This window comes from Puntigrus tetrazona, chromosome 5 (genome assembly GCF_018831695.1).
Source record: "Puntigrus tetrazona isolate hp1 chromosome 5, ASM1883169v1, whole genome shotgun sequence".
Classification (NCBI taxonomy): Eukaryota; Metazoa; Chordata; class Actinopteri; order Cypriniformes; family Cyprinidae; genus Puntigrus; species Puntigrus tetrazona.
In genome coordinates, this window is record NC_056703.1 from 28,379,690 (window position 1) to 28,400,700 (window position 21,011).

Here is a 21,011-nt window from a genome sequence, read left to right on the forward strand (position 1 = left end):
TTTGTTTCTGAAACTGTGAATATTTTCTTTGTGCCTTGAATAGATGTGAAAATGTATACTTTAGCAAGCAAAAACGGTACTTATGCAAAATAAGATTATCTATATTGTCTTTGAAAGATAAAGCCCTGAATGTACCGACAAGCATTTATGCTAACCTAATAAATAAATAAATTAAATCTTCATGTAATTCGACTAAAATATAGTGACAACATGTCCCGAAGTAACCCGACCACGCCATCTTATTTTTTATTATTTTATTGGTTTTCATTTGAATATTACCATTGTCTGTATCCACAAGAAGTATACCAACAAGAAGGCCACATATTTCTACTTAAACAGTCACAAAAGGGTTCTTTAATAACAATGAAGTGCACTTTTATTAAGTTCACTTTGTAATGTCAAAATAAATGTTTTATTATAAATCATGTTAACTCTAGTGCGTTAAACTAGATACAGTTTGTCAGGAAAACTTTAGGTTGGTTCGGAAAGCCTAGCTGTAAAAGCAGCCGTAAAAACTTGACAATTTAGATTACATATTGTTGAATATAAACATAACCTATAATCATTTTGTATTTAATCGCATGATTAACATGCAATTAAGTGTCTCAAAAAAAAATTTCATTAAGTAGCACTTTTATTTTATTTTATTTTTTTACAAGGATTACACGTGTCAGACATCCAAGGAAACAGTTTCAGAAGGTGATGAATTGTGTCTGCTATGAACGCACGCGGGTAGGTTTGCAGTGTTCGTGCACAGAGCCCTTGGCAGACGCAAAACAATGCGATTACGTGAGGAAGGATATTAATTGAGTGCCGAGACGTCCGTGTGATGGCTAAACAGATGTGCGACTCTGAACAATAACGGCTGTTTCTCTGCGATTTCCGCGAACATTCCCGTCCACTGTGTCTGGCGATCGCATGAGTCACCGTGCTGGATTTTAGCATGACAGGCAAACACTTTGAGGAGGAAGAGGAGGCGCGCGGGGAAAGCAAACAGTCCGAGGCCGTTTTGTCTGCGACAACACGGGGAGGTGCCAACCAGAACCCGTCGGTGTTTGCGCTGTTCACGCCGCACGTACGGGACACGGCGAAACAGAGAAAATGACACGGCCAGAGTAATTGGTACCAGCCTACAGTATGCTTTTTAAATGATTCATTTCCTGCAGCGCGCTTAATCATTTTGAGACGAAGCAGCGCCTTTCGAAATGTTTCTCCAGCAGGCAAAGGGAAACCATCTGGCTTGTTCAGATTCTCGTCATGTGTGTTCGCCCCCTGAATGCTGGTGTGAGTTTTAAACATTGTTTATTGTAAACCTATGCCATCTGCCTTTTCTTCTCGAAAAAGACGAGACTTGGATACCCAGTTCTTAACTGACAGAATGAACTACAAATCCCATGATGCACACGAAGTAAATAAAAGGCGCGATCAAACGATGACATTGATTAGCTTATAATAACGCTTATTAGGCTTACTGCAAAATATTGAAGTTATGATTATAAAATATTACATAGTTACTTATCAATTTATGTATTCATTTAACCTACATTTTCACGTAGCCTACTATTGTATTCATTTTGATAGTAGGCTAAATTCGTTGTTTTTTTTAAATAGTGAAATTTATTTATTTTTATTTTTTTGGGGGGTCAAGAGCAATGCACTGTCATTTTGAAACAAACAAACAAACAAAAAAGAACTAACTAGATATGAAATGGAATATATAATTCTCTTTCAAAGTGGATAATCCTTCCCACCGTTTCCGTTTTCATATAGGCTACACCATCTGGTGGATGGATAGGTATTTTACTTTTTCATGTGTTTGGCCTCTATAAAGTTCGTGGCAGGCTATAACACGTCTTAATAGGGCATAAGCTCATGCAGCCCCGCACTGAAACTTGTATATAATTAGATAATAATTAGAATAATATTTGAATATTGTAATTAAATGGGATCTACAAGTTATTTGTAAATAATACATTTGTAAAGAAGTTATTTCAATAATCAAAATGTGTATTTATAAACAGAGACTGCGACTGAAAAGTAGGCTTAATAATGTTTACTATTTAATTGATAAATTGTTCCCATTATATCAGTATCAAATGAACGACTATAAAATGCAGTTTACTACTATTTGATTGTTCTAACATTCAGACACTTCTGCAAACACAGAAAAAAAGGCTTTTCCTTTTATTTCCAAATTTGCAAAACGTTCCTGTTGAAGCTGCATGCCATGTATTACCATTCAAAATATCATTCACTTAGTGTGAATCATTTTATAAGTACTGCTATTTAATGTTACGAAAGTTGAGGGATACTATCAGACAGAGATCTGCTGCCATCTAGAGGTAAATTATTATACTGTGGTTACATCCTATATTTAAATACCGAATAGTGAACATGATTATATATTAATTTCCCTTCTGTTATGTATCTATTGGAAATTGTAATTAAACATAATTCAGACATTTTATGACATCTAAATATAAGTTTATATATATATATATATATATATATATATATAAATAATTCTCTGATTATTTTTAATATAATTAATTTATATTTTAAACCAGTTTATTTGTATCAACAATGAACCATTTTTCCGGTGGCGTTACAATTTGTGGCGTTCGTTATATTTTTAATAATACAGAGATTATTCGCGGGAGTTCTCGTGGATTTCGGATCCACCCATGTGTTTCCAGCAGCAGCAGTTTGAGTTGTCCAACACGTGCCACTGAAATAGCTTTCCGCATCACGCATGACAATAGCGGTCGCTCGTCTGATTTGTTGCAGCGCACGTCGGTGAACAGACGCGGAACGCTGCCGCTTCCCGCCGCAGCCAACTACGTCTCGCCGGGGGCGGGACTAACGCGAAGAGTCACACGCCGTTATGACGTCACCTCCGCAGTGTCGCGCGCACCCGCTGACATGAGAGACGCGCGCCTCGTCACATCAAGGAAAAGCTACTGTTGAACCGAAGGTAGGAAATCGTGTAGCGACCGATATAAGTAAACATTCACGAATGTTTTTTAGCGTACGCTTATGGCCGTGCTTTCGTTTTGGATGCCGTGCATGCATTAAATAAGAATGACGTGGCTCAGATCGTTGTGTTTTGAAGCTCTGGGCCTGTAAATCAGCTGATTGGATATACATATATATATATATATATACATATATAGATATAATCAGACTGTATACGATGGGCTGCATTAATAGGGCTGTAAGTAATACATGCATTTTACTGATACAAGAAATGGCAATGTGTGATCCGAAAACGTGATGGTGAGTTTGTGTTTAGCCATCTGGCTACCAAAACAAACAAGACAGACTGTTGTTGCTTTTTTCCCTTCTTCTTTTTTGGAATAGTTATATTAAAAGTTAAATAGTTCAAAAATGCCATAGTTTTTTTCTTTCTTTCTTTTTTTCTCTGTGTGATCATGAGGTAAAATGCATCAGTAGGTGTGGTAGGACATCCTCTAAACACAGGATAAGCATTAATGCATGTCATCAGGCAGTTTTATTTTCCCATGGTTTTCTTTTCTGGGGTATAGTAATATTGTCACTGAAAATGTTGCTTTAATTTGCTTTAAATGTTTTGTGAGAGCAAGTTTATAATTTGAGTGCATGCATCTTATTTGGCATTATTAATCTTTCTTTTCTCTCTCTACAGCTCTCATATATATATATATATATATATATATATATATATATATATATATATAATTACATTACTAACATGTTTTAATTTCTAAAGTTGCACCTTGCATCTCATTTAAATCTGTTTATCAACACAAATTAGGTGAAATGCATTAAACCTCTATCGACAAAATGTTTCAATATATGCGAGTGGAAATGTCGACTGACGATATTGCTTATAATGTGCATAAAAAAAAAAAAAAAACCTTGGTCCATTTTAATGTCCCCCCTCGCACATATTGTAACATAGGCCATAGGTTATTTTGGCAAATAACAAATGCGCTGCTTTATCTTTTATTTTTTTGTTAGTTTTAGTACTTAATTTAATGCTCATCAAACACATAGACATGACTTTTCTCCTCCCCTATAGGCACCATGGCGACACCAACGTCTTTAGATCCAGATTTGGTTCGGGAGGTGCTAGAATGTCCCATTTGTCTGGAGACCTACAACCAGGATCAGCTTCGACCCAAACTGTTGCAATGTGGTCACTCTGTGTGTCGTCAGTGCCTTGAGAAACTCCTCGCCAGCACGATAAATGGCGTGCGCTGCCCCTTCTGCAGCAAGGTGTCTCGTATGAGTAGCATTTCCCAGCTGGCTGACAATCTCACTGTGTTGAAGATCATCGACTGTGCAAGTTCATGTGGCTCAACCATGGGTCTCATGTGCAAGTCTTGTAAAAACCGTCTGCCCCGGCAGTACTGCAATGACTGCAGCATCGTGTTGTGTGATATTTGTAAAAACGACGGTCACCAGCATCAGGGTCATGTCGTACAGGCAATTCGCATGGCTGCCGAACAGCGCCGGAAGGACATCAACGGGAAGCTCGCTAACTTGCGGGAAGCAATGGGAAACATTCAGAAGAAGAAGGCAGCTATTGACAACGTGACAAAATCCCTCAGACTGAAGTACAAGGCTGTACAGCAGGAATACGCAAAGGCTGAGTTGCGGCTCCAGGAGGAACTTGGCCGTTCGCGTCGTGCCTTTGCTACCTCCTTGGCCGAAATAGAGAAACTCAATGCCCAGATTCTGGAGGAACAAACGTACTTGCTTAATATTGCTGAGGTGCAGGTGGTGTCTAGATGTGACTATCTAACCATGAGGATGAAGCAGACTGATATTGCTCTACTGGAGGAAGGGAGCAACAATGAAGAAGAAGAGTTAGACTTAAAAACCAATCTGCCTGTTCTTCTAAAACTACAAGACCCTGAATTTGTTAAAACAGACTGCTCGAAACCATTGGACGTTGGGCAACTGACCACAAAACCCTGTACTGTCAATGCTGAGGAAGAAGACAGACTTGATTTTGCCACTTCTGTTGCCGCCCCTTTAGACATTTACCGTGATATTGACATGGAATCAGCAGTGGAAGAGGCCGTTTGTGCTTCTCCCGGCAGCTTTAAGTCTAAGTCTGTCGATGGTGGTGGACCTTCTCCAGGAGCTTCTGGTGGGCAACTCTGTCAGTTTGTGAAAAAGATGGGCTGCAAGGGCAATCTGCCGGGCATGTTCAACTTGCCGGTAAGCATTTGTGTCACGCCGCAGGGTGAGGTGCTCGTTGCCGACCGAGGGAACTACCGCATCCAGATCTTCAACCGCAAGGGCTTCCAAAGGGAGATACGGCGCAACCCAAGCAGCATCGACAACTTTGTCTTGAGCTTCCTAGGTGCTGACCTGCCCAACCTCATCCCGCTATCCATTGCTATCACTGCTCAGGGCCTCATCGGTGTCACTGATAACTATGACAACTCTGTAAAGGTTTACACCACTGATGGCCACTGTATTGCTTGTCACAAGAACCAGCTCATCAAGCCATGGGGAATCGCGGCCATGCCTTCGGGCCAGTTTGTTGTGTCAGATGTCGAGGGGGGAAAGCTGTGGTGCCTGGCCGTGGATCGTAATGTAGGAGTTGTGAATTACAACCGCCTATGTTCGGCTGTCAGGCCCAAATTTGTAACTTGTGACTCCTCGGGTACAGTCTACTTCACACAGGGCTTAGGTCTAAACATCGAGAATAGACACAATGAACACCACCTTGAGGGGGGTTTCTCAATCGGCTCTGTGGGAATGGATGGCCAGTTGGGAAAGCAACTCAGTCACTTCTTTTCAGAGACCGAAGACTTTCGATGCATTACCGGCATGTGCGTTGACTCCAACGGGGACCTGATTGTCACAGACAGCGGCCGTAAGGAGATATTGCAGTTTCCCAAAGAAGGTGGCTATAATATTCTTATTCAGGAGGGCCTAACCTGCCCTGTAGGGGTAGCTGTTACCCAAAAGGGACAACTGCTTGTCTTAGATTGCTGGGACCACTGTGTGAAGGTCTACACTTACTTGCAAAGGAGACGTTCCTCTACATGTTAAGACTGCTGTGTGGAAAACTTATAAGACTAGTCACTTTAATTAAATGGCTTAATTACAAATGCGTTTGCTTCTCAGTGATTTCTGACCCATGGCTTGCAATGGCCCGGATCCGGCAGCTAACCTGGCAACCATTCACCACTGCCATGGAGCAACTGGATGACGACTTAAGGGTATTATTATGGAAGGTTTGGGCAAACGGATTTTGAAATATAGCACAACTGATGGCAATAACTGACAATGTTGTTCTTTATGTGTGCAAGTCAGTTCTTAAATGTTTTTTATTTTTTTCTGGGCTGCTGTATAGGCATTAAGAGTTTCTGAGAAGATCTTTTGTTGTAGTTGCTGTGTATATGATATTAAAGGTATATTCCTGCTTCTATACGAGTAAGGCTCAATCAACAGCATTTGTGGCATAATGTTGATAGTCACAAAACGACTCAAAAATTAAGAACACAAAAATATAGGTTATAGTGAGGTAATTATTATGTAAATGGCGCAAATTTTCTCACACTTTGCGACAATTCAGATTAAGTAAAATTAAAGTAAAACAAAGATTGTGCAGCAAAAAAAAATAGCGTAGCAGACCAACTTGATTTTCCTGGATCCTGATCCTTGAAATAGACTCTAGGCAACCCTATTAGAAAGTTGTTGTTTTTTTCCACTACATTCTTGTTAACGCTAATCTTATTTCACTACATTCTTGTTAACACTAAAAGTTTTAACGTTTACAAATTGGCTCCATCCACTTCCATTATCTAAATGCCTCACTTTAACACAGATTTTTGCATTGTTTAATGTAATGATGGCTGTTGTTGGGGGTAATGGACAATGCCACAAGAGCTGATGATTGAGCTTAACTTGCACTGAACCCAGAATATTCCTTGAATGGGAAGGACTGCTGTTGAAAATGTGAAACGTGCTGACTCAAAACACTTGTGTGAGTGTAATGGTCGTGTGTAACTGTTGTAATGAGATCCCATAATGCCCTTACTATATTAAAGTGCCCCTTCATACCTAAAACCTGTGTCATTAACCTTCTGATTTATGTATCAGTATCAATCTTCCGTATATTATATACAGTGACACTAAAGAACAATAAGCTTGAAAAAAAATGTTCAGTAATTGTTACCACAACAGATGAGATCATTAAATGTTCTCCGTTAAGTTGTCTCTTATTGTTAATTGTTTACTGTGAATTGGTTTATAGTACCCCGGTCTGTGATAGCATTACTCTGTTGCAGGAACCAAAGTTAGGGTTAAATTCAGGAGATATTTACTAGCGTATCACCAGAGTAAATGCAATAGTTGGACGGAAGCAGAGAAATGACTCAGCAATTTATTAAAATCATGTATGAAATAATATTTTGCATTGAAGTGTCCTTGTATCAAAGAGCTGGATCTTACAACTCTCCTGCTTGGAAAGCTTTAGAAAGCATTGAACTCTGTCTTAAAATTCCGGTTATGATATGGGCCTGTAGGTTCAAATGTGTTCTGGAACCGATTGTGGCTATAAAAATAATCGCACTTAGATTAAAACAGAAACCTATGGTCACATCTCAACTCATTGGCTCGCAGAGGATAGTATAGTGGATGCTAATGCTAATGTTTTTCATGTCAGATTTCTTATTTAGGTATTCAGCTACCGTCAGTGTCATATCATATCGTATTATGTTAGAATATAAGTTAAACGGCACATAAGTTTGAGGGTAACTAATGTCACTATAGGTTTGTTATTGCAACACAAGATTGCATGTGAAAACTCACAAGTCGGCCATTAATTTGCATCTGTGCATTTGTGAAAAGTACTTTTCTGGCCTTATTAAGTTGTACAAAATGCATTTGTACAACACGTGCAGACAGCCTGCATTGGCCTTATAACAAATGCACAAGAGATCCAGAGATTATGGTAATGTGCACTGTCTGCCAGGCCATTAGATATGGAAAATTATTTCCATTGAGTTGCCTGGCCATGTTAGGACTTTTAAAGACCACTTTGAATTATGCCTTTACAGAGCGGGCAGGGTTAAATAGTTTTTTTCATTTACCCTAAAACCTAAACTTTAAATCACGCAAATCCTTTTGAAATGCAAGAGTAAAGACACAATGAAAATGGAGATAAGGTAACAAGCACCTTTTATTCACCTCTTTCTGATAATTCGTTCTACTTGTTTTGGCTGTTCTCCAGAGGTTTGTCCATGTGGCCTTTTTTAGTAATGTATTTTTGGCTTGTGTTAGGAATTGTGCTCTTTCTTTTAATGCCTCTCACTTAATATGCCATATATATATATATATATATATATATAATAAAGTGTACACAAGTAATATAAGTTTGTACCAGTATATATTGCCATCACATTGCTTTTTCTAGTTATTGACGAATTGATTGATTAGAAAAAAGTTTTTTTTTTTCTGAAAGCACAGGAGTATGCAATCATCTTAAACAACTCGGTATGCTAACCAACTCAGCATGACTGAAAATCGCTAGAGGAATCATTGCTATTTGAAGGACTAGTAAGCATTATCATCATCATGGATGCACAAAGCATAATACGAATAATGAGGCCCATGTCTTTTGATACTTATTTTTACTTTTAGCAAATGCACAAAACTCAATCCACAATGCAAGATATATATTTGTCCTTGTGTACACAATGACCGTCAATACAAGACTATCATGGATGATTTTTTTTTTTTTTTCTCCTTTAGTTATTGGTTGTCAAAGTATAATGTAACGTCAATGGTTCATGACTTGTTGCGCAAGTAACTTTTAACATTGTCATCGTGCTTTAGGTCAAATGACCTAAACACTGAGTACTTTCCTCAAAGTATTGTGCTTTTGTCAGGGTTCAATGGCAGGAGATTCTGAATTGACATATTTCTTTCATAAGATCCAAGCATAATCATGTTCAAGCATTGATGTTGGTGTCAGTGAAATGAGTCCCAAATTTGTGTTTGTATTGTTTGTGCAATAAAAACAACATCTGAGATTGTCTGTTTTGTTGTTTTTCTTTCTTTTTGTCTCCGTGTTACTGTAGTTCACTTCAATTTAGCATTTTCGTGATTGGACCTGTATTACTAATGAGATGAGAAGAGTCCAGAACGTTTGTGCATGTAGTCTATACATAGATGCAATACCAATTCATAACAGTTTAGAATTACAAAACCATAAGTTTATTTACATGTTTTTGCAGTTGTGTTAGTATTTAGAGATTGATTGTGTAGTTATTCATTGATTTATCAGGAATTTTATACTGTTTCAAGAGTGACAAATGCGAGTGAATCCACTAATTACACTTTTTGATGTATCCTTTTTAAGGCAGTGTTTAAAAAAAAAATGTAGTTTTTGAATTAAACCTACATTTTTTAAAAAACATTTAATGCATTATCATTTAACTGTACTTGCTATACTATTTCAGTACAGTTTATATTGAATTATAATAAATTCTAAATAAAGACCTGTCACCTTTTGCATCCAGGTTTGTGTGTAGTGTGATCACATGGTTTCAGATGTCCTCAAACATAGAGTACATTTCAAATAGACTGCATCATTTATGAAACAATCGGATTTGATCTTAGAATATGAATATGCTTAAATCCACGGCAACGCTCATATTTGTAAAAATTGCCTTTGACGTGGAAAAGTGCTTAACCTCACATCAGGGTCTGAGCAGACGTACATACTTTTTCTTGTCGGAATAATGCGGGTTTTGAAACTACTGGCCTGGCATAATACATTTTTTGGCAGTTTTCATGGAAATGAAACAGTTTTGAAAACATATGTAGATGTTCTTTTTAAAAATGCAAGAGAAAAAAACGTTTTGACCACATTGTTTTCAGGTAAACATAGCCTCGGTTGCTAACAAGATCAAGATCGTTTACAATTTATTGATTTCACATCCGAAAGAGAGGCGTACGTGCATAAATATATTCTATGAATCACACATATTTGGGAGATGACCGTAAGATCACATTTAGGATGGTTTCTGTGCAACATTTCATTTGAATGAAGCGCACTATGTTTTGTTGTACGTTGTCTTTTTTGGAGACTACAGTTACAGTCATGCATCTTATTTTGGTTCCAATGAAGAAAACAGAACATTAGCAATTGACCGCTCGCAAAGACCCACCCTGCGTAGTTACTGTTGCCATGACCGACAAACAATGCCGTTCTCGAGCTACACACGTGTTCTCACGCAGTAAAAAATACATTTCAGTACAAAGAGAAAACTGACAGCACACCGACAGACAGAGAAGGTTACTTTTGATATTAGGTCTTACTACCTAAACTGTATCATTTTTTTAAAGAAATCCATACTATAAATACCATTTTGTGGCTCTTTAATGTGTCGTGATAGATCACTGTATTGCCTCAGCTCAAACACATGAAACCGATCGTCTTTTCATATTTACATAAAACACGAAATGAAAATGAATAAACATCAGAAAGTATTTTATTTCAATCACGGAACACACCATATGAAGTTTGAGTCCACCAAAGTTAATCTAGTCTTCTGTCTGCTTTGTGGATAAGGCTAGAAGGGATGCAGCAGCGCCTACTGGGCATGTGCGTATTTACATATTTCCAAGCCAACAATATAACGTGAAACCTGTGAAAATGGATGAGCACACATGTGCAAAAGGATTTTGTCCACAGAATAATACGAGCACACGTTTTAACAGATTATTGTACTTATTTAACTTCCGCGCTGAAATCCATGCATACAGGGCCGGACATAACAGGTTTTCTGCTACACAAAACAAGTACTTTAAAGTAATTTGTTAGCTCATTACCGTTACCATGGCATCCAGGAACAGCACAACTTGATCCCTGCACATTTTTAGATTTACTTAAATAAAAAAAAATCAATTAAGCTGATCTTTTTTATCCCGTTTTAACATGCATTTCTATGCGGATAGCAGCGCAATATTCGCATTCTGATTGGTCAAATCGCCTGCCATTCAAGCTTTTTGCGAACGGTCAATTGCTGATATAATGTTTGGTGACTACTGCTCATAAAGCTGACATTTTCTTGTCTTTAAATCCCTATGACAGCTAATAGAACTATAAGGTAAATCTTACCTTAGTAATAAACCTTAGTTCCAACCTTATTTACACACTTCTAAACAAGGCAAAAAGCTAATCTTTTACTTGCAAATTATAGATAGGTGTGTTTAATTTGGATTGGAACTAAAGTGGGGCTGCACAATATATCACATGCGATTGTAATGCGTGTCTTTCAAGTAGCCTGTTTTCTGATTGGTAGTAAATCTCCATCACCTGCTTTCAAATGAAGCGGCATTTAATACACATATAGCAGCAGATCGCTATTTAACTGCCCCTCTGTTTGAATGCAGGAGATTGAGATTTACTCAACACAGAACAGGCTTTACTGATGAGACATGCATGGCAATCGCATGTGATATGTCATGTAGCCCTAAACTAAAATCGAAAAATTGTTGGTCCTCCAGGACTGGAGTTAAAGAGTCCAGGGCTGTTTTTCCCAAAAGCATTGTACATTTAAGTTCCGTAGACTTGGCTTGTGATGTTTGAGAGAAACACCGCCCAGATGTGTCCATAGCCTGCTACTTGAAGACCGACTGAGTTTCTAGTATTCCTTTGTAATGGAGGCCAGATAGTGAGGGCTGTGACGATAAACCATGCTACCCTGATCTTAAGTGGAACATTAGAGACACTAGAGTCTGTATCCTTGTTTACACTCCCACCTACCATGCTAGAAACGCCAGTTCCAATTCTTGTTGAGGTAAGTCATGCAGTACCCGAAGGCATACACCTGGACTGGTTGTTTCCGGTGTGTTTATTTAAAGTTAGAGCTAAACTCGGCAGGACAGTGACTATTCAGTAGCAGGATTGGACGATAGAATTTATCTATTGCAGTTCATCCCAATCTAATCCTGAGGAAACCCACTATATTACAATTTGAAATTTGTCTGTCTTGAGGTGCCAGCATTTTGGATTTTATCAGTATTGCAGTCAATTAATCAGCTAATTATTTGAACCAGGTTTATGAGGCCTCTGCAATTTGTATATTTGGGTTTGAGAAGCACTGTTCTACGGGAGATTGCTTCAACACGTCTTTAACACGTGCTTTAATAATGGTAACATCACCATAATCTGTCAGGCTTGGGTAACTTTGGCAACCCTTGAAAAATATAGCTGTCTCTCTCCTACCTCTTTGATTTTCTTTCGCGTAACAACCTATCTGATAACAACCGAGAATAACACAGAGATTCACCAGGTCCTCCTTGTCAGCTGGTTGTTTTAAGACGAGCACCTGACATATTTAAAACGCTGGATACACATTATAGAAGTTTTATACTTAGCCAAACCTAAGAAAGTAGACAAGAATATTCCACTGCATTCTTGGACACACGATTTACGTAGATGTATTTCAGTAATGTATGCATGTTTGACTATCAAATCGAACACTTACAAAGCATTCGTGAACACAAAAGTGTTTTGATTTATAAAACCATGTGCACGCCAGAACCTGTGCAAAAATCTCTTTATAAATCCCAGTCAGGTGAAGATTCCAACTCCTCCCAGAAATAAGCATATATGGTACTTACAATTCCAGTTTTACTATGCATCTGCATATTATTTTCATTCCTGTGACACTATGTTTAACATCATCAAAGGTACAAATTATAGACACTATAAATTACATTTGTGCCATACATTAATTTTACTGTTTAAAATCATCATTAAATATATCAAGATTACAAAAAAAACAATATTCAAACGTATTTATTCTAATACATAACAAGGATATTGGATTATTTTTAGCAGTAAAATTACGGCACAAATGGCATTTATAGTGCTTATGTTATATTTCCCTAATGTACTACCTTTGACATTGTTAAACATAGTGTCACGTGAATGGGAATATACATATAATATGCAGAAGAGATTATGCATAGTAAAACTTGGCGTTGTACGCTCCATATATGTTTATTATGAGGAGTCGGGGTGGAGATGTACGTACGCACAATCTGCACCTGACTGGGATTTATAAAGGGATTTTCCGAATCCATTAATGAGAGTCGAATATTTCATGTAAATTTGTACTGTATGTTGACATGAAAACAGAGCTTAAAATCTTTGTTTTTCATTTATGTGGTTTTGTGCATATGCAACGGTTATAAATGAGGCCCCTGGTCTAGAGAGAAGTATCTCTAAATCCCTTTCTCCTTAGTTGTTATAAATTGTTCTGTCTCTTGCAACCAAAGCTGTGCAAAAGCCTTCCCCACACCCCCACACACAAACAATAGTTGAACATAGATCGAGAAGGCATTGTATTTTTTACTGATTGGCATTCAAAAAAGACGATTGGGGTTTCAACATTTCTTCAGAAAATGCAGAAAAATGCTGAAAATAAGGGCATGTTGATTTATTGTGGTGTTTCTCAATCCTGTTTCTGGAGGCATACCCACAGTACACACTTTCAAACTCTTCCCAGTCAGACATCCAAAATATGTGCCGTTGATGCGCCCCCAGGAACAGAGTTTGGAAACATTTCATATGAATAGAAGTATTGGGCAAATGGAGCCAGTGCCCTTGTCCATGTTGTGGTGAATCAAGATCTAGGAACTGCATACTGTATTTCAAAGGAGGAATCAAAGAATAATGGACCAATAGATTTTTAGGCCCATTTTACAATGATTACTAATCCAGCTCCTGGAGGGCACCGCTCCTGCAGCGTTCAGTTCCAGCCCTAATCAAACACACCTGAAGCAGCTAATCAGGAAGTTCAGGGTTACTTGAAAATAATATGCGCATGTGTTTGAGAAGTTTGAAACTGAAACCTGCGGGAATGTACTATCCAAGAGAAAGATGTTACCGGAGTCCCCAACCCTCACCAGTTTCAGCTCTTGAAATCTCTATTAATCAACAGATGACCTGAAACAGGTGTTTTTGATTACGGAGACACACAAAATGTGCACTGATTGGGGGCTCTATGAAAGTGGGTAGGGACCACTGTCCTGATTTATTGTCTCTGCAGACACGGTATTGGTCTGTAGCCTTGGGGTTCTCAACTCTCAAGGTCCACCAAGTTTAGCTCCAATCCTAATCAAACACACCTGAACAAGCTAATCAATATCTTCAAGAATAGGCTGGGTACACACCACAAGATAATCGGGCTGATTTTAAGCCAATGTCTTCCCAATCCTACGTAATGTCTTGGTGGTTCTAAAGATTGTCTTGCGATGTGGTGTGATGTGTGTTAAGAGTGACTGAATCTGCTTGGAAAAAACATCAGAGGCTCCCCGTTCGAGAATCGTAAATATTCAACAGGTTACAGTAGCGGAACTGTGAAATCTTTTCAGTGAAGATTTTTTTCCTTATGCTCTCACATTTAGAAAATCTTATAAGATTAAAAAAACCTAGTGTGTACCCAGCCTTACTTGAAAGTTACTTGCAGGTGAGTTCGATTAAGGATGGAGCTAAAAAAAAGTCTAATTTTTCACATCGCCAAAACCCCTGTGGTGCCATATTTGACATGAAGCATTTCAAATACAAAAACCCCCATAAATAATTGTTTTATTTGTCTGTTTATATTGTTGGAGGATTCTTATCTTTCCCTTCTCCTTGACCACCCACCTCAGTCTTACCTTTCTGGTACTGGAGCCAGAGCTGTTGCTGGGACTTCTTGCTGGGAAAGTAGATGTTGCAGGTGAGTTCAGAACCATACAGCGCCTCAGAGATGTAATGACTGCCGTACTGCTGAATGAACGCAAGCAACTCATCCCGTGTGCTGTCTGCCGTCAGGGATTTCAGCACCTTTGAGAAATCTGACCAAAGCATGACCACACATAAAGAAACAATTAATTTTTAATGTTGAGAAAATCTTTGATTTATCATTATCAAATATTTTTTTCTTGTCACCAGACCTTTTAAGAGTCCAGTGAGACTTTATTGCACCTACATTTACTCTGACAGTGATATAGTGCCTTCTGCCTGTTTTAGCGACAAGGTTCTAAAATATTTTCCCATTAAAGGAACACTCGGCTCACTCGGAACACAAAGAAATAGGCTCATTAATAAGTTAATTAGTCTGAGTTTAACCGTTTTGGAATCTATTCAGCTGATCTCCAGGTCTGGCGATAGCACTTTTAGCATAGCTTTCCACAGATCATTGAATCCAATTAGACCAGCAGCATCGCGTTCAAAAATGACCAGGGCATTTTGATATATTTCTTATTTAAAATGTAAGTCCTTGCTGTTGAAAACTAATATTGGAAACTTTGTGTATGTGTGTGTGTGTATATACATACAAGTTGTCAACAAATGGTGACTACTGTATATTAGTAATTTATCACAAACCCATACACCTTGTAGCGCAAATAGCATTATTAGCTAATGAAACAAAATTCTTATACATTCATAGAATCTAATTCCCTGTTGAAAAATAAGTTGGATAAGACATGAACTAGGTTACTGTTTTGTTTTGTTTGTTTTAAACCGTCAATTATAAAATTAACAGTCTTTTTATTTCTGTTGTACTCACCAAAAGTAAGACTTAAAGTCATAGTTTACACTCACACACACAATTGCATAATTTATTCATCTCCATGTTATTCCAAACGTGTATGAATTTTTTTATATATACTCGAAAAATATATATTCTCTCTCCTTTCCTGCAGTGTCTATTTATTACTTTTTTTAACCTCATGAACTCTGGATTGTAAACAAATACAATAATTATTAATTATTCCACCCATGTGTAAAAACGAAAGGTCTTCTGTGTAAAATTAGAATTTCTATCCATTTAGCCCAAACTATGTAGATATGAGAAGTTGAATTCATGAATGCTTGATCTCTCAAAAGTAGACCCTTGGAGGAAACTTTGCCTCCCTACACTTAAATATTTATAACTGATGGACCAAATTGATTTAAAATAACAGATTTTTGGAAAATCAATTAATTAGATACAAATATTACTTTTTTTGATTAACCTCTTTAAAGCTAGAAATCATGTTAATTTTCCTTTCATATAAAGTTAAACCTTTAAATGTCATTTTTGTTTTAAAATATAAAAGTGCTGAACATGCATACATGGAGTATTCGTGGGTTTGTTTGTGTGTTTCTCGTGGTACCTGTGGACAGGGTGATGGCACTGAGCTTCACTCTATACAGGTTACTCCGCACTTTCCACTGTTGCATCATGGGGTATCCTGTGGCTTCACTGAACTCAGCGTCTCCTGTAACACAGACACACATTAATGCCCCACTTCTGCAACTTTATTAATAGCTACATTTCAGACATTATCAGCATCCCATGAGACACAAAAAGGGTCTTACTCAAGGAGGTGCTTACTGGCCTGGAAAATAAATTCTCCACTGAGCCCTTTTTTTTGGGAAAAAGAAGTGTTTATGACTGCATTGAATGATTGTAGTGTACTTCAAATTTTCAAAGTATTCTTATTCATAGCATAATTTAAAAAGAACACTTGGGTTGCATGTCTTTATGACCAATTCCGATATTGTGACTATATGCGACGGCGTTTTTGAGTTTAATTTAAAGACGTTTAATTTGTTAAAGGTATGTCTGTACCGCAGAATGTAAAACAAAACAAAAAAAAACAAAGAAAGTCACTTTTCTTGAGACTTCTATACTTTATCATTGCAGTGGGCAGGTGTTTCCCTTTAACAGTCCAAAACACTTCTCATAAAGCAAGCTCATCCATAATAAAACATGCATCACACAGCTCCTGAGTAGTGAATAAAGGTCTCCTGTCGTGAATCCATGCATAATAAAAACTCTTCTCTGACTTCATCTGAATGTGGTACGTGGATGACGCGGGGCATTGGCGTTGTGGAAACAAATCAAAATGAATTAGAAGTACATTCTATATAAGCCAATAGGAGACTGGTTTTACTTTGCTAAAGCAAAGCTCCTGTACACAAACTCGTGAGACTATCATATCCTGCATCATCCGCCAGAACAGCTTCCATGTGTGAAAGATAGGGGAAGTGAGAAAAAATGTTTATTACATTTGAAATATGGATATTTTCGTCTATTGTTTTCAAATGTTAGTCTTAGCGATTTGCATGCGTACGTAAAAAATAAATACATTTTATATATTTTATATTTATACCCCACCCCTACCCTAAACCTACCCGCTTCTGAACAATATGAAAGACGCACAGGCAAATATAAGCGTAGCCACCCGTATTTATTGCAAAAACTGAACATAAGCAGTATAAAAACATTACGAACAAGTAGAGTTGCATTCTAAGTTCTTCTGAAGCTATATGTTGTCTTTAGATGAAGAAGAAAGTAAAACACAAGGCTGAAATTGATGCTACTCTGTTAATGCGCTCACATCTTATTCAAAATGATGCTTCCATCCCGTAGAATGACGCAATCGTTCGGGAGACATACAAGAGCCAATCGCATTTCACAAACAAGTCTGACGTAAGGCTTCTTCTGGCTGTAGCGCAAGATGAGCTTTACGGTGGACGGAGACGATGAGTGTATCTATTCCTCTATTGCTTTTTTTGAGCAACTGTACTTGACAGTGTATTTGATGATTTTCGACTGTTAAACAGAATCACCCATCCCACTGCAATAACACTCGGAATAGCCAGGACGATTTTTAATTTAACTGGATTCGTCTGAAAGAAATAAATCATATATATCTAGGATGACTCGAGGGTGAGTAAAACACAGGTTAACTTCAATTGAGGGAACTAACTATTTATACGGAAGCCCGTTTTCGCCACTGAATAAACAATGGAAAAAGGTTATTGCGACTTTTCAGAACTGCGGGATATAAACTTACAATTACAAGTTATGAAGTCTGAATTGTGAGATATAACTGCGAGATATGAAGTCAGAATCAAATTTGCTAAATTATCAGGTTTTTATAAAGAAAATTGTGATTTCATATCTCACAATTGTGACTTTGTATCTCACAATTCTGACATAATGACTTGCAATTGTGAGTTTGTTTTTCAGAACTGCAGGTATACATTATGCAAATCAGATTTTTTTTTTTTTGCAATTGCAAGTTTGCATCACTCAGTTCTGAGAAAAAAGCCTGAACTGTGAGATAAAAAGTTCTTTTTTATTCAGTGGCAGAAACGAGCCTTAGTATTACTTTAGTAGATTAAAAAAAAAGTTTAACTAACTGCATTTAAAATAAATTGGTTACAGTTCTCATTTTCTGCGTAACAGAACACTTTGGACCAATTTGTAACAAAGCCTTTAGCGCCAAGCCCTGCCCGTTTTCAAATTCAATTCTGTTTATCCCATTTGTACAGTGTGAGATGACAGCAGCCCCCTCAAAACATCGCATCAGCCATATCATGCTTCTTTCTTCTCATGCTGACAAATGCACTAATGGTTTAAATCTCATTTGAACTGCTGCAGCAAAAACTGAGAGCCATAATCAGTGTTAACAACTCTCCACTCTCACTCCTGGAAAAAAAAGACAAGCTGTTATTGAATTAGCCACTTGTCATTGGAGCCCATATTTGTGTGGAGTCCACATTAGAAAGAGCTGAGTGAAAACAAATAAATGAAAAGACAGCTCTGAATTGGAGCCGTGATCAAAAGCGATATGAGGGAGAAATGAACGCTTTCTGCTCGGCTGGTTTCTCTGTCTCTGAGTTATTGAGACTGAGAGCGGTTGTCCACTGAGCTGATGCTACGATTACTGTCAGTTCCTCATGTCATGTTCTATTTTAAAGGGGATTTATCATGAAAAAGCCTTTTTCTTGTTCTTTTGAACTCTGCGATATTGTAAGGCGTGTGAGAGAAAGACAAAATAAACCTTGCCCACGTCTCTCCCACCGCTGTCACATCTCTCTTTCTGAGCCCTTCTCCCATTCTTTGGAAATCAGTGTCGAATAAATGACAACAAACCAGAAGCCTGGACTCAAACTGTCTATTTTAGATTCTTACTGTATAATTATTCACATGAGGCTTGCTTGTTTTTTTTACCATTCATCTTCATAAAATCTAGACATAGCCCTGTAAGAATCAGTAGGCCTAATTCAATCAAAAGGAGTCACAGACATCTTCAGTTAATAATTACATCTCAAACATTGTTTATAAAAACTACCTAGCTTCTAACATTATAAGTGGACCAAAGGGAAAAGACTGTGAAGAAGTGTAAATAGGACGCCTTTAAGCAAAAACCCCCAGAGGACAAGAAAAAATGAGTTTGACAGTTGACTAAAGGCACACCTTAAAGAAAATGTGCTTTTCATTATTTCCGTAGTGTATAATTATATGAGGTACGATGGGTGCCTTTTTGTATAAATACTTACGTGATGTTTTGCATAATATCTAATTTAATACTTGTTCCAAACAATCAGTTCAGCAGTGTTTGTATTTTTAATAAATGTACTTGTTCATTTTAAAAATACAGAAAAAATAAAAAGATTCTGACAGCTTATGTCTTTACAGTAGTAACAGTAAGTTTGTTATCGTTATATCGTGTATCGTCGATGTCGGACAGAAACCTCCTATGTCCAAATTTAGTCAATTTCACCTTTTTTCATTTTACGAATCGATATTGCTAATGCTAATGATATCGAAAATGCTATTGGTCGGTCCCCACGTGATCTGTTATTTTCACAAATTGTTAACCAATCTAAAGGACTGAAAATAGCTTGAGAGCAAATCTCTTAACTTCAACGGACACTTCAACAGTCTGAGAAGTCTCATAAGTCTCATGAAGTATCATGCTGGCCATTGCATATGTCTCCTCAAGTTTGAGAGTCGCAACGAGTCCTCAATGAGCAACACGTCCTATAATAGTTAGGTAAGATACATTAGAGTAGGTATGTTTAGTTAAAAATCGATAGCTGTAATGCTTTGGTAGAAGGAAGCCTGTACGTGAGCCATGAAAGTAAGTTTGTGTGCAGATTAGGCTAATTTTTGCCTATTAGACAACCTAATCAGCTCATTGTTTTTTATTGCTTTACTTACAGCTCTTTAACCTTTAAATAGAGTTTAGGAAGATGTATGTAACTACAGTCGTTAGGTTTGGTTAACTATTGAGGCCTTTTCTCTTGTCAAAAAGCTCAATTCAACCACAGCCAAATGACAGTTTATTTGCAAAAACATTTTTTCCCCCTAAATTGTAAAAAAAACACCTGAAGTGTGTGTTCCCCCACAGAATCCACTGTCACACGTTTCTGCTACCGCTTGCACTCCAACCAGCCCACGCCTGGCATTTCCAGAAACGTTTGAAGGATCACCTACCAAATATAATGATTTCTGCTTCAATGTTCCATGTTCGTAAACTAACAGCCCATGTTATATCCCCCGGAAAACAGTCGCATTACCTTTGTCTGCTCTTTATCAACCGGAAGAGCGCTAGAGTGGACCACTGTGTGGAGCAAGGACTGTGCTGTTTTCCCCTCTTTCACCAGTTTAATCCAGCGCTTCAAGGAGGTGTTTACGCTGGTGGCAAGGAGGTTGGTGAGCAACCTCTATCTCTTCGTCAGGGAAGAGGCTCTGCTGCGGATTACACTGTCTCATTCTGTACGCTCGCAGCTCAAACAGCCTGGTTGGACTACCCTCTCAAACTCTACTTCCGCCAGGGTCTCAGCACTAAACTGCAAGCTGAACTGGCTTGCCGTGACGAGAGTAAATCCTTGGACTTATTCATTGATCTGGCATTTTGAATTGACCATTTTATCCGCTTTCAATGTCAGAATCGTCCCTCTTTATTCTCTGCTGCCACCCAACACTGACCCAATGCAAATCGGCTTTACGCATCTTAGCGACGAGGAGAGAGAGAGGCATCTGAGAGAATCTTTCCATATACTGCGACCTCCATGGACACATGAGAGCATCTTGTCCCACTTGTCCGCCTGGCAAATCTTTTGCGGTTAATCAGAGTTCCATTCATTCTACCACTCAGAAATACCAGTTATCTTAAGGGTTAAAGTGAAGGATATTGATACCACAGCTCTTGACTCA

The 21,011-nt window shown here is 37.9% G+C and overlaps 2 protein-coding genes across 3 annotated transcripts in view; one reads left to right on the forward strand and one right to left on the reverse strand.

The window, feature by feature from the left end:
* LOC122346138 (astrotactin-2-like) overlaps window positions 1-21,011 on the reverse strand; it is a 345,769-nt gene that overhangs the window by 42,289 nt on the left and 282,469 nt on the right. The window contains 2 exon segments of the mRNA XM_043240825.1: window positions 14,683-14,862; window positions 16,168-16,272. Coding sequence (XP_043096760.1) covers window positions 14,683-14,862; window positions 16,168-16,272 — 285 coding nt within the window.
* Window positions 704-9,036, forward strand: trim32 (tripartite motif containing 32). 2 transcript variants are annotated; one of them, XM_043240826.1, is made up of 3 exons: window positions 704-1,284; window positions 2,788-2,974; window positions 4,061-9,036. In XM_043240826.1, the coding sequence occupies exon 3, from the start codon at window positions 4,066-4,068 to the stop codon at window positions 6,049-6,051; it is 1,986 nt and encodes a 661-aa protein (XP_043096761.1). In that variant the 5' UTR covers window positions 704-1,284; window positions 2,788-2,974; window positions 4,061-4,065; the 3' UTR covers window positions 6,052-9,036. The 2 variants fall into 2 exon arrangements, with proteins under 2 accessions (XP_043096761.1, XP_043096762.1); XM_043240827.1 differs by having other exon boundaries at window positions 704-1,122.